At 41.1% G+C, this 12,378-nt stretch overlaps 1 protein-coding gene across 1 annotated transcript in view; it reads left to right on the top strand.

The window, feature by feature from the left end:
* The first annotated feature begins 509 nt into the window (after window positions 1-509).
* The window catches only part of LOC132777013 (broad substrate specificity ATP-binding cassette transporter ABCG2-like), a 40,204-nt gene continuing 28,335 nt past the window's right edge, over window positions 510-12,378 (top strand). The window contains exons 1-2 of the mRNA XM_060779257.2: window positions 510-845; window positions 11,657-11,874. Coding sequence (XP_060635240.2) covers window positions 11,678-11,874 — 197 coding nt within the window. The 5' untranslated portion in view covers window positions 510-845; window positions 11,657-11,677. The remainder of the gene's footprint in view (window positions 846-11,656; window positions 11,875-12,378) is intronic.

Genomic DNA, 12,378 nt, shown 5'->3' with positions numbered 1-12,378 from the left:
AATAGGTACCGCTCCAGTGGGAAGGCAACGGTCCTTCATGCAATCATACTGGCCACATGACCTTGGAGATGTCTACGGACAACGCCGGCTCTTCGGCTTAGAAATGGAGATGAGCACAAAACAATACCCCAGAGTCGGACACAACTGGACTTAATGTCAGGGGAAAACCTTTACCTTTACCTACCCCTTTCTAAATTGCAAATTGAAGATATCAGAATATATGACAAGGCAGACCTCTCCCTTGTGCCATGAGTCATCTGAACACCCAACTAGGGCAAGGATGACAAAGAAATAAGTTTGCATAAGCATTGTCAAATATGACCAGTCATTGAGCCTTAATATTCTTTCCCATGTACAGGCTTCCATCCCAAATCAATGCACCCAGCCCCCCCCCCCCCCCACCTATCCTGCAAATTTGGTCTCTAGCTTGGCAATAGGACCAAAGTGTTTCATTCTGCCACAGAGCAGCGGGTGGTTCCTGCCAGCATTGTCAGCTCTTCAAACAAAAAGTCAAGGGAGAAGCGTGCTTCTGTGTTTGCCCCTCCCTAAAAAGAGAACTTTCACCCCTTCAATAACTGCATCTGGAAATGGGAGGGGTGAACAACCTCCAGTACAAAGCCTTTGCAAGAGCAGTTGTCTGGATGACAGACGGAGAAGGAGCAAAGTCTGAATAGGGTAGCCCTGCAAGTCACAGAAAGTGGCCCTTGGATGCCCCTCTCAAGAGGACGACTCTGCCTTTCTCCAAACTCTCCAAGATACTAGAATCGAACTCCTGCTCCAACTGGATCTGGTTTTGCCTCTGGCATCCTATTCTTCTGGCATCTCATTCTTATTCTCTGCAGCTGGTAAGTTCAAAATCAACCCTCGGAACTGTCTTCTACCTTCTCTTTTTCTGTCTTCCTTTTAGCCGTAGTTGCTATTATTTTTTGCGGTTGTGGTTCTCTGTGAATGGAGAATTGCAGTTGCACATGGGCGGGCAACAGAACTTGTGGGTTTGCAGTTAGTGTTCTGTGCTGATAACAAGCCAGCGGCTTGTGCAACTGGCCTGTTACTTCTTGCCTTTTCATGCTGCTCTAACGAAAAGGGAAAGTTTTATAATTACACTTCACCAGATCAAGGGAGAAAGGCTCACAACTAGTTAATTAAAGATACCAGCTTTGAGTGAGCATGATTTGAAATGATAGACATATGTACATATCGGTATGTGCCTTCAAGCTGCCCATTGTCTTAGGGTGACCCAATGAACGTTAGGCAAGGAATATTCAGAAGTGGTTTTGCAAATTCCTTCCTCTGAAATATAGCCTACGGCGTCTAATATTAATTGGCAGCAGTCTCTCATCCTTACTTACTTACTTACTTACTTACTTTTTTTCTTGGAAGATGCCTGTGCATGAGTTTTTTTAATGTGTGGAGGTCGGTGCACAGCCGATCAACACACAGTCTTCACAGAGTGAGGTCCCAACCAGTGGCATGGTTAACATGATGATGGTGGCTTCTCAATTTGTTGCAGCCTTCTTCCGCCTTCACAGCTGTTGTAACATGTACCATGTTATCCTCTGCCTGCTCCGCCATTGAGATCTTTTGGTCTTTAGATTGTTCTTGGTCTGGATCCTCCTCTGTGTCCCCTCCTGGGAGTGTAACCACTCCGGTAGTTACACCCGCAGGTTCATTGGAACATGCAAACCCCTCACCACAGCAAGGTGACAATCCATGGAGGGGGGCTCTCTCATCCAAGTACATACTAACCAGAGCTGACTTTTCTTAGATTCACAATTAAGGCAGAACTTGGTGTCTCTAGAATATTTAGGTTCCAAAGAAATATACAAATCAGTATAATGGGATAAAATGGGTCAAATCAAAAGTTATGTGAATCTGTCTACAGCTTTTCAATACTCGCTTAACTTTTGAATAGTTAGCACTTTAGTTTGGTAAGTATTAGGTTCTTACTGAGTTTCTACCTGGCCTTATTTATTTAAAATCTGCAGGAATGTATTATCTCTATGGGTGATGATAACTCTTACCGAATAATAATAGCAATAGGTTTTGATTAGTATCCCTCGGTGGTGCAGTGGGATAAACCGCTGAGCTGCTGAACTTGTTGACCAAAAGGTCGAAGGTTCGAATCTGGGGAGCAGCATGAGCTACCGCTGTTAGCCCCAGCTTCTGAGAACCGAGCAGTTCAAAAACATGCAAATGTTTTCAATAGGTACAGCTCTGGCAGAAAAGTAACGGCACTCCATGCAGTCATGCTAGCACTCCATGCACTCCATGCAGTCTATAGGCAATACCGGCTCTTCGGCTTAGAAATGGAGATGAACATCAACCCCCAGAGTAGGATACGACTGGACTAAATGTCAGGGGAAAACCTTTACCTTTACCTCTACTGTGTGTATGTGGGTGTCATTATGACGCCTACCAATTTATAGTTGATAGGCGTCTTGAAGACACCTACATACATACACTATTACTATGACTTATACAGGAGCTGTGGTGGTGCAATGGGTTACACCCTTGTGCCAGCTGAACTGCTGAACTGAAAGTTGGTGGTTCAAATCCATGAGGCGGGGTGAGCTCCCGCCTGTCAGCTCCAGCTTCCCTTGCGGGGCATAAGAGAAGCCTCCCATAGGATGGTAAAACATCCTGGCATCCCCTGGGCAACATCCCTGCAGATGGCCAATTCTCTCACATCAGAAGTGACTTGCAGTTTCTCAAGTCTTTTTTGACACAATTAAATAAAAAATGATTTATGACCTCTTACTATTATTATTACTACCATTACTTATAATCTATTGATATCATAGGGTTTTCTTAGGCAAGGAACATACAGAGGTGATTTTGCCAATTCATTAGAAGGTTTGCAAAATAATGTAATTTTCCTTTTTTTTTTTCATTTCCCTGCTCTCCTCTCCCAAACACAGGACTTCTTTTCTCAAAAGGGATAATTTTTTTTTTGGTTTAAATAACATAGGCATGAATATGTATGTTGAATTAGTAATAGGAAATGTCACTTAAATGACATTAATTGATACCTATTAAGTCTTTGTTTTCATCTCTTGGCCAAGGAGTGACCGAGATAATATATAACAGATAAAAATATTAAATATTATGAGTAAAGCATATTCCGAAAGGATCTCTGTGCTTTTTTTCAGGCTGTATGGCCATGTTCCAGAAGCATTCTCTCCTGACATTTCACCTGCATCTATGGCAGGCATCCTCAGAGGTTGTGAGGTCATAGATGTAGGCAAAACATCAGGAGAGAATGCTTCTGGAACATGACCACACAACCCGAAAAACTCACAGCAACCCAGTGATTCCAGCCATAAAAGCCTTTGCCAATATGTATTTCAAAAGCTTTTTATAAAAAGAGTTTTTAATTACGCAGTGAAAACAGCCAGGAAAAGCATTCCTCATTTTTAATATTATTAACATTATTAATCCAATGTATTGTCGAAGGCTTTCATGGCTGGAATCACTAGGTTCTTGTGGATTTTTTCGGGCTATAGGGCCATGTTCTAGAGGCATTTCTCCTGACGTTTCGCCTGCATCTATGGCAAGCATCCTCAGAGGTAGTGAGGTCTGTTGGAATTAGGACAATGGGTTTATATATCTGTGGAATGGCTGTGGTGGGGCAAAGAGCTCTTCTCTGCTGGAGCTAGGTGTGAATGTTTCAACTGACCACCTTCATTAGCATTTGAAGGCCTGGCTGAGCCTGGGAAAATCTTTTGTTGAGAGGTGTTAAGCTGTGCCTGGTTGTTTCCTCTCTGCTGTTTTGTTGTTGTAATTTTAGAGTTTTTTAATACTGGTAGCCAGATTTTGTTCATTTTCATGGTCTCTTCCTTTCTGTTGAAATTGTCCACATGCTTGTAGATTTCAATGGCTTCTCTGTGTAGTCTGACATGGTGGTTGTTGGTGTGGTCCAGCATTTCTGTGCGAAACGTCAGGAGAAATGCCTCTAGAACGTGGCCCTATAGCCCGAAAAAACCCACAAGAACTTATTATTAATCCAGATGTAAGAATGCCATTGAATGCATGTCGAATCAGAAAATTACTTTCAACCCTACATAAGAATGCTCCCAAATAATGGATACAAATGTAATATATATAAATACATTACTTTTTGATTAAGAAGTAGGGGCTTCAGGAGAATTTATCTGTCAAGAAAGTATGTAAAGTTATTGTGAATATCGCTTGTGGAAACTCACCATGAGATTTTTGCTCACATTTCATTTAAAACGCAGCTGAACCCAACACCAAAAAAACATCAATTGCACTTAGGTCCATTTAAAATAAGAACTAAGATCAGGGCATTTTGTCTACCCACTGACTGTGCATTTTTAGATAGAAAAGTGCTGTGTGACATTGAAAACTGATGAACAGTGTGCTTTTTTTTAGTCGTCAGGATAATGAGTGGACAGACTTTCAACTTGTGGAGTGTCTCAACAGATTAGAAAATTTACTTCTTTGGATCCTACTGAGATATTCAGAATTGTAGTCTCCTCCTCCTAAAAATGTAATTTTAATTTGCTTTTTTTGTAACTCAGAGGTCCACTAAATTAATTAAGTGCAGATTGGTGACTCAGAAAGACACATAAAATTGTGTAACAAAGTGCATGTGAACTCAGCACATTTTTTACTTCCAGAATTAGAGCTTACACAAAGATTTTCCTTTTTTAGAAGTTTTAAATGTTTTTCAAACATATTGCAAATGACTTTTTAAAAATAACGATATTAGATATATCAATGCCAATCTAATAATAATCTGTAGCAGATACTAATGTATGTACTTTCCCTGTATCTTTTAGTTATGTAACATTGAGCACAAGGAAGCAAATGGTTCTTCCTTGCTCAGATTTTTTTTGCTAAATAATTGGGTTATATCAAGATATATCAAGGAGATCATTTATGGTACTACAGTAGAGTCTCGCTTATCCAACCTTTGCTCATCAAACGTTCTGTATAATCCAACGTAGTGTGCCCGGATCCACAGCTATTTCAATACATTGTGATGTTTTGGTGCTAAATTTGTAAATACAGTAATTACTACACAATGTTACCATGTATTCAACTGCTTTTTTCTGTCAATTTGTTGTAAAACATGATGTTTTGGTGCTTAATTTGTAAAATCATAATGTAATTTGATGTTTAATAGGCTTTTCCTTAATACCTCATTATCCAACATTTTCGCTTATCCAACATTCTACCGGCCCATTTATGTTGGATAAGTAAGACTCTATTGTACTTTGTGTCTTAATTGTTTCCCAAGATCACCCTACGAGGCCTCACTATTGGCTTATGTTTATGACAATCATGGTTTATTATGTGATGGCAAATTTCTTGTGCAGTGTAACACTTGTTGAGATTCGTATTGGTAGTTTTAGCAAAGTCATTTAGAAATTTGGCTAATTTTTTCTGCTTTGGAGAACACTTGACCAATTGATGTTGCAGGCTTTTTCCCCCAGTGTCAGGAACGACTTGAGAAACTGCAAGTCGTTTCTGGTGTGAGAGATTTGGCCGTCTGCAAGGACATTGCCTAGGGGACACCCAGATATTTTGATGTTTTACCATCCTTGGGGGAGGCTTCTCTCATGTCCCCACATGGGGAGCTGGAGCTGACAGAGGGAGATCATCTGCACTCTCCCTGGATTCGAACCTGCGACCTGTTTGTCTTCAGTCCTGCCGGCACAAGAGTTTAACCTATTGCGCCACCGGAGGCTCCTAATTGAGCTCAATGGCATGCATAGAGTTGCAGGCAGATATAGGGTTGCACTGTGAATGCTGTTTATTTTTGCTCTTGCTTTTCTTTTCCCCTCACTAGCAATATCAGTATTTTATTTTATCCTGCTGACTGACAAGATGAAATATTTAGAAAATAAATAAATGAACAAGAATCCTGTCCGTCAATAGATTCACATGTGACAACATCCATATTTCTCTATCTTACCACTTCACCTATTGTTATCAAAAACAATGTTCATCTTGTTCTCCTTTTTTCGACAGCATCCTCTTGTAGTCTAGATTGCTCACTAATGCTTCCTCTTCATCTTGGAAAGAAGTGACGAGCGGAGTGCCGCAGGGTTCCGTCCTGGGCCTGGTCCTGTTCAACATCTTTATTAATGACTTAGATGAAGGGCTAGAAGGCATGAACATCAAGTTTGCAGACGACAACAAATTGGGAGAGATAGCCAATAGTCCAGAGGACAGGAGCAGAATTCAAAACGATCTTGACAGATTAGAGAGATGGGCCAAAACTAGCAAAATGAAGTTCAACAGTGACAAATGCAAGATGCTCCACTTTGGCAGAAAAAATGAAATGCAAAGATACAGAATGGGGGACGCCTGGCTCGAGAGCAGTACGTGTGAAAAAGATCTTGGAGTCCTCGTGGACAACAAGTTAAACATGAGCCAACAATGTGATGTGGCGGCAAAAAAAGCCAATGGGATTTTGGCCTGCATCAATAGGAGCATAGTGTCTAGATCTAAGGAAGTAATGCTGCCCCTCTATTCTGCTTTGGTTAGACCACATCTGGAATATTGTGTCCAATTCTGGGCACCACAATTCAAGAGAGATATTGACAAGCTGGAATGTGTCCAGAGGAGGGCGACTAAAATGATCAAGGGTCTGGAGAACAAGCCCTATGAGGAGCGGCTTAGGGAACTGGGCATGTTTAGCCTGAAGAAGAGAAGGCTGAAAGGAGATATGATAGCCATGTATAAATATGTGAGAGGAAGCCACAGGGAGGAGGGAGCAAGCTTGTTTTCTGCTTCCTTGAAGACTAGGATGCGGAACAATGGCTTCAAACTACAAGAGAGGAGATTCCATCTGAACATAAGGAAGAACTTCCTGTGAGAGCCGTTCAGCAGTGGAACTCTCTGCCCCGGAGTGTGGTGGAGGCTCCTTCTTTGGAAGCTTTTAAGCAGAGGCTGGATGGCCATTTGTCAGGGGTGATTTGAATGCAATATTCCTGCTTCTTGGCAGGGGGTTGGACTGGATGGGCCATGAGGTCTCTTCCAACTCTTTGATTCTATGATTCTATGATTCTATGATTCTAGATTGGCATACATACACTTAACAATACTTTTTTAGAATGGCAATCTAGATCAAAATGCAGTTAGTTGCCCCTGCTAGTTCCTTAAAAGTTGAATCTAGACATAACCATACGATATCTAGTTAGGATCTAGATATAACCATACCAACCCCCCCCCCCCCCCCCCCGGTGGCGCAGTGGGTTAAACACTTGTGCCAGCAGGACTGAAGACCGACATGTCGGAGGTTCGAATCTGGGGAGAGCGTGGATGAGCTCCCTTTGTCAGCTCTGGCTCCCCATGTGGGGACATGAGAGAAGCCTCCGACAAGGATGGTAAAACATCAAAATATCCAGGCATCCCCTGGGCAACGTCCTTGCAGATGGCCAATTCTCTCACACCAGAAGCGACTTGCAGTTTTTCAAGTCACTCCTGACACACACACACAAAAACTACTTAAGAATAATAATATGAAAGTTTGACTTTCTCCAAGTTATCATACAGATGCAGAAAAAAATAATCTCATAGAGCTAGAAAAGGAATTGAAACCACAATGATCACAACAAATGAATACAATCAGGAAATTAAGAACTGAGAGCCACTAAGACCAGTTTCGATTTCTTTTCCGCTTGGAGAAAGAGAAAAGGGTCCTGTACCATAGTTATAATGTTCCGATCCCTCAATAACTGCCATGGTAATGTTTGATGTAATCTTGGGATGTGAAGTTTGGGGAGGGAAATTTGCTATTCTCAGCCAAAGAGCACAATTGCTACATCAAACACAAAAGTTGCAGTAGATGTAAAAGTGGAATCATAGTGCTACAAATATGTAGTGTCAATAAAAGCACAGAACTGAAAAGGCCCTAACTCTTGCCAGTTTCTTTGTTTCCTACATTTTCTGCGGTCATGGGGCGGGGGGGATTCAAAGGGCCATCACAAAGATGCAATTGGGCATGCTGCAGTTTGGAGTCAGTAAAAATATTAACTAATGTTCTGAAAATTTTTTAAGACAAGGATTTGAAAAGACTGCAACAAGCACAAAATAAAGCAACCCAGAACCAGTTTCTCTCGCTTGCCTTGCCCTGCCCTGCAGATCCTTCCCAGAAAGGTGTTGGTCTCCGAGGGCCCCTCGGTACATAGTTAGAGGGAAGTATACTAGTAAATGCTGACTCTTCCAGACAACTTGTTCATCTGCTTTCCTCTTTCTTTCCAACTGAGACAAATAAACCTCAAGATGGGATTCAAGGGGAGAGGCAAGCATTATATTTTGAGAAAGTTGTGCCTGAATTTCCCCCACTTTCAGCTTGGCCCATGGTTGCCTCGGCATTCAAAAGCACTGGTATTTATCAGGAATTCCTTAATTAATCAGGAGAGAGTACGAAAGGTCACACATAAACCTTGTAGTTTATTCAAGTACTGTTGTATTTCTTTCAGTTTTACTTCCTGTTGCTTACTTGGTTGACTCTTCCCTCTGTTGGCTTTGGGGTTATTCTGGGTGAATGAAGCCACTTCTACCTATCTGCAGTGTAGACCGCAAAGATAGTGCAGAGTTTTGAGTAGCTGCTTTAAAAGATAATCATCTTCAGATTGTGTGATTTTCCCTTTTCCATCAGCAGCACCATAGTTTACAGGGTTCCTGCTGAGTTTTGTCTCTGTGTATTTAACTTTGGCCCATAGGTAAGTCATCCAGGTTTGGATCATTTTTTACAACCATTTCTAGACTTATACATGACTATATAGCATGCATGGGCAAACTTCAGCCCTCCAGGTGTTTGGACTTCAACTCCCACAATTCCTAACAGCCATGCCTGCTATATACAGTATACTTTGGGAACAGAAGGACAGACATAGCTTGTCAACTTGTCATTGTAATATACTTGGATATAGATTATTCCTGGAAGGAAACACATTTCTGTAAAAAGTCCAGCCTACCCTTCTTCCAACTCCAAGTGAGACCTCTTGTTTAACCCAGGCTTGTCTACTTTGTGTTCCTATTCAAGCTTTGTGATGCAGTTGTATCACAGTATGATGACATTAGGTCATCATCTGACAATACTTCCTCCTTGACACATTTGGTGCCAAGCATCTGAAGAATTTCCCACCTTCCAAAGGCTAGTAGAACAGATGCTTGAATCAGCATTGACCTCTAAAAAGATAATGCAGAAAGACCAAGTCATGGTGCCTCAAGATGTCACCTATAGTGATGAGCATGATGTGAAAGTTGCAGGTGTTATTTTGTCCTTTAAATTGTATAGGATGGGAAGTGGATGGAAACTAACCAGGAACTCGAGTATGTTGCTGGAAACATGATGAACAGAAATAGGTGATGAAGGTGACAAAACAAATGAGAGGTTCTGAGCAAGATCCTTTCTGAGCGAAGGGACTCTTAACAGATAATTCAGAAAATGAGATCATGTGAATAATTTCTTAAAAGTAGTAAATTGTTTTCCAAATGGTCTTTCCTCTAATGGTGTATTTTCTTGGTAGAAAGGGCTTAGTACATCTGCAACCTGCTATACTGCTTGTATCAGGAGAACATGGTATTTCTTGCAGTGCTAGTAATACCAGCTTACCTGTCTGAATGGATATCACCCTATGAATTATCTTGCAGTTTAAGATTGTCACGGGAGGCCCTGCTCTCGGTCATGCCTCCTTCGCAGGCGTGATTGGCGGGGACAAGAGACAGGGCCTTTTCAGTGATGGCCCCTCGGATGTGGAATTCCCTCCCCAGGAATATTAGATCAGGCCCCTCCTTTCTGACTTTCTGCAAGAGAGTGAAAACATAGCTCTGTGACCAAGCCTTTGTGGAATAGATAGAAATGCAATGATTTACAATGACTACTGGAACAGTCCGGATTATGCTTGAGGATTACGTGATTAATTGTGAAGATATTGTCTTATTCTATTTAAATGTTTATTTAAATTGTAGATTGTTTATGGCAGTGGTTCTCAACCTACTTAATGTCGCAACCCCTTAATACAGTTCCTTATGTTGTGGTGACTCCCAACCATAACATTATTTTTGTTGCCACTTCATAACTGTAATTTCGCTACTGTTATGAATTGTAATGTAAATTCATTCACTGGACCCAATTTGGCACAAATACTTGATATGCCCAAATTTGAATACTGGTGGGGTTGGAGGAGATTGATGTTGTCATTTGGGAGTTGTAGTTGCTGGGATTTATAGTTCGCCTACAATCAAAGAGCTTTCTGAACTCCACCATTGATGGAATTGAATCAGACCTGGCCACACAGAAATCCCATAACCAACAGAAAATGCTAGAACGGCTTGGTGGGCATTGACCTTGAGTTTGGGAGATGTAGTTCACCCAAATCCAGAGAGCACTGGGGACTCAAACAATGCTCAATCTAGACCAAACTTGCCACGAACACTCAATATGTCCAAATGTGGACTCTGGTGGAGTTTGGAGAAAATAGACCTTGACATTTGGGAGTTGTAGTTGCTGGGATTTATAGTTCACCTACAATCAAAGAGCATTTTGAACCCCACCAATGATAGAATTAGGCCAAACTTCCCACACAGAACCCCCATGACCAACAGAAAATATTGTATATTCTGATGGTCTACCCAGAGGTCCCAACCCCCAAGTTGAGAAACACTGGTTTATGGCATCGAATAGTTGTCTATGTGTAAGCAGCCTTGAGTTCCCCTCAGGGTGGATAAATGTGGGGTAGAAAAGTTGTAAATAAATAAATAATAAATAAACAAACATGCTATAATCTGGAAATTCATGCTTGCTCACAGTATTGCGCATCAAAGATGCAGTAGAGGTGAATTTAACATGAAATATTTATTTATTTATTTACAGTATTTATATGCTGCCTTTCTCACTCCTGGGGGGACTCAAAGCGGTTCACACATAAATAATGGCAAAATTCAATGCCTTACATTGGGCACTGATACGATGCCAACACAAACAATTACAATAGTAAAACCACAATTAAACATATATCATAATTAAAACAGTACACCAACAAGCATTAAAACAATAAAAATACACAGATCTATAATGTCCAGGATTAAGATCAAGGAAGTTCATTGGGTTCCCTCTGCAGCAAAAGCTGTCTATGAACAGTGTTGATGGGATAACACTTTAAAAATCTTTCTCCATCCCTAGATTTTTTTCCTAGTCTTCCTCTTCTTTTTGTAAATAAATTCAATGTTAGTTGATTTTTAAATGGGGAGTGGGAAGCTCTGATGAACCTGAGAGTGAATGTTCTGCCCCTAGAAACTTCTGGGGCCTCAAGAAATGCCAAAAACATGTTTAAAGAAAACTTGAAAGCTAAAAACTTGGGTGAAGCGCAAGATGGATGGCTAAGATTGTTGCTGGAGGTAATTATAAGTTGTCTGTCAAATATGCTGTATAAGAGGGGTGGTGGTAGTAGTAGAGTACTTTATTCTCCTACAAAGCAAGACCAGCTTTCTCTCATTTTTCAAATATATAGTTGTCATTAGATCAAACACTAATCTTAGTCACTACTCTCACCCCTCCTCCTGTTGCCCCGGACACAAGGAATTCCTCCTCCCATTAATGAGGTGTGGTGTGCAAATATCTTTACCTGAACATTGTTCATTAATATATTATCCTTATTTTTTTAATGGTCCACAGAGGTAAAGCTGCTCCAGAAAGATGGCTCACAACCCACAAGTCAACATCACAATGACGGAGCCCAATACAAACGGGGTTCCATGCAGGAAGTTGTCTACCAGGAGCTCAATGAGGGCCACCACCGTGACTTTTCACAACATCTACTACAGAGTAAAGATGAAGAGCGGTTTTCTCTGTTGTCGAAAAACAGTTGAAAAAGACATTCTGAAGGATATCAAGTATGTGTTTTTCAATCTATTTGTCCACTAGATTTCTTTTAAAATGATAATTACAATTTCTAGTTTACCTTCACCTATTTTTTTTATTGTGTCAGAAGCGAATCGAGACTATAATCAGGCAGCCCTAGGTAATTTTCAATGGTAAGCAAACAGTATTTTGCCCCCCTCCCCCAACCAATCACTGATATATATTTTCTGTTCGTTGTGGGAGTTCTGTGTGCCATATTTGGTTCAATTCCATCATTGGTGGAGTTCAGAACGCTCTTTGATTTTAGGTGAACTATACATCCCAGTAACGACACCTCGCATTTGTCAAGGTCTATTTTCCCCCAGGAGCACCCCTGGGTTAAATCAACTATACTGCAAATGCTCACTTTGCGTAATGGGTTGAGTCGCCCCTGACTATAATGCAAGTCACTTCTGGTGTGAGAGAATTGGCCATCTGCAAAGATGTTGCCCAGGAGACGCCTGAATGTGTTACCATCCGGTGGGAGGCTTATCCCA

This window comes from Anolis sagrei, chromosome 5 (genome assembly GCF_037176765.1).
Source record: "Anolis sagrei isolate rAnoSag1 chromosome 5, rAnoSag1.mat, whole genome shotgun sequence".
Taxonomy (NCBI): domain Eukaryota; kingdom Metazoa; phylum Chordata; class Lepidosauria; order Squamata; family Dactyloidae; genus Anolis; species Anolis sagrei.
Note: the sequence above shows the minus strand (reverse complement) of the source record. Positions and strands in the feature narration are given on the sequence as shown.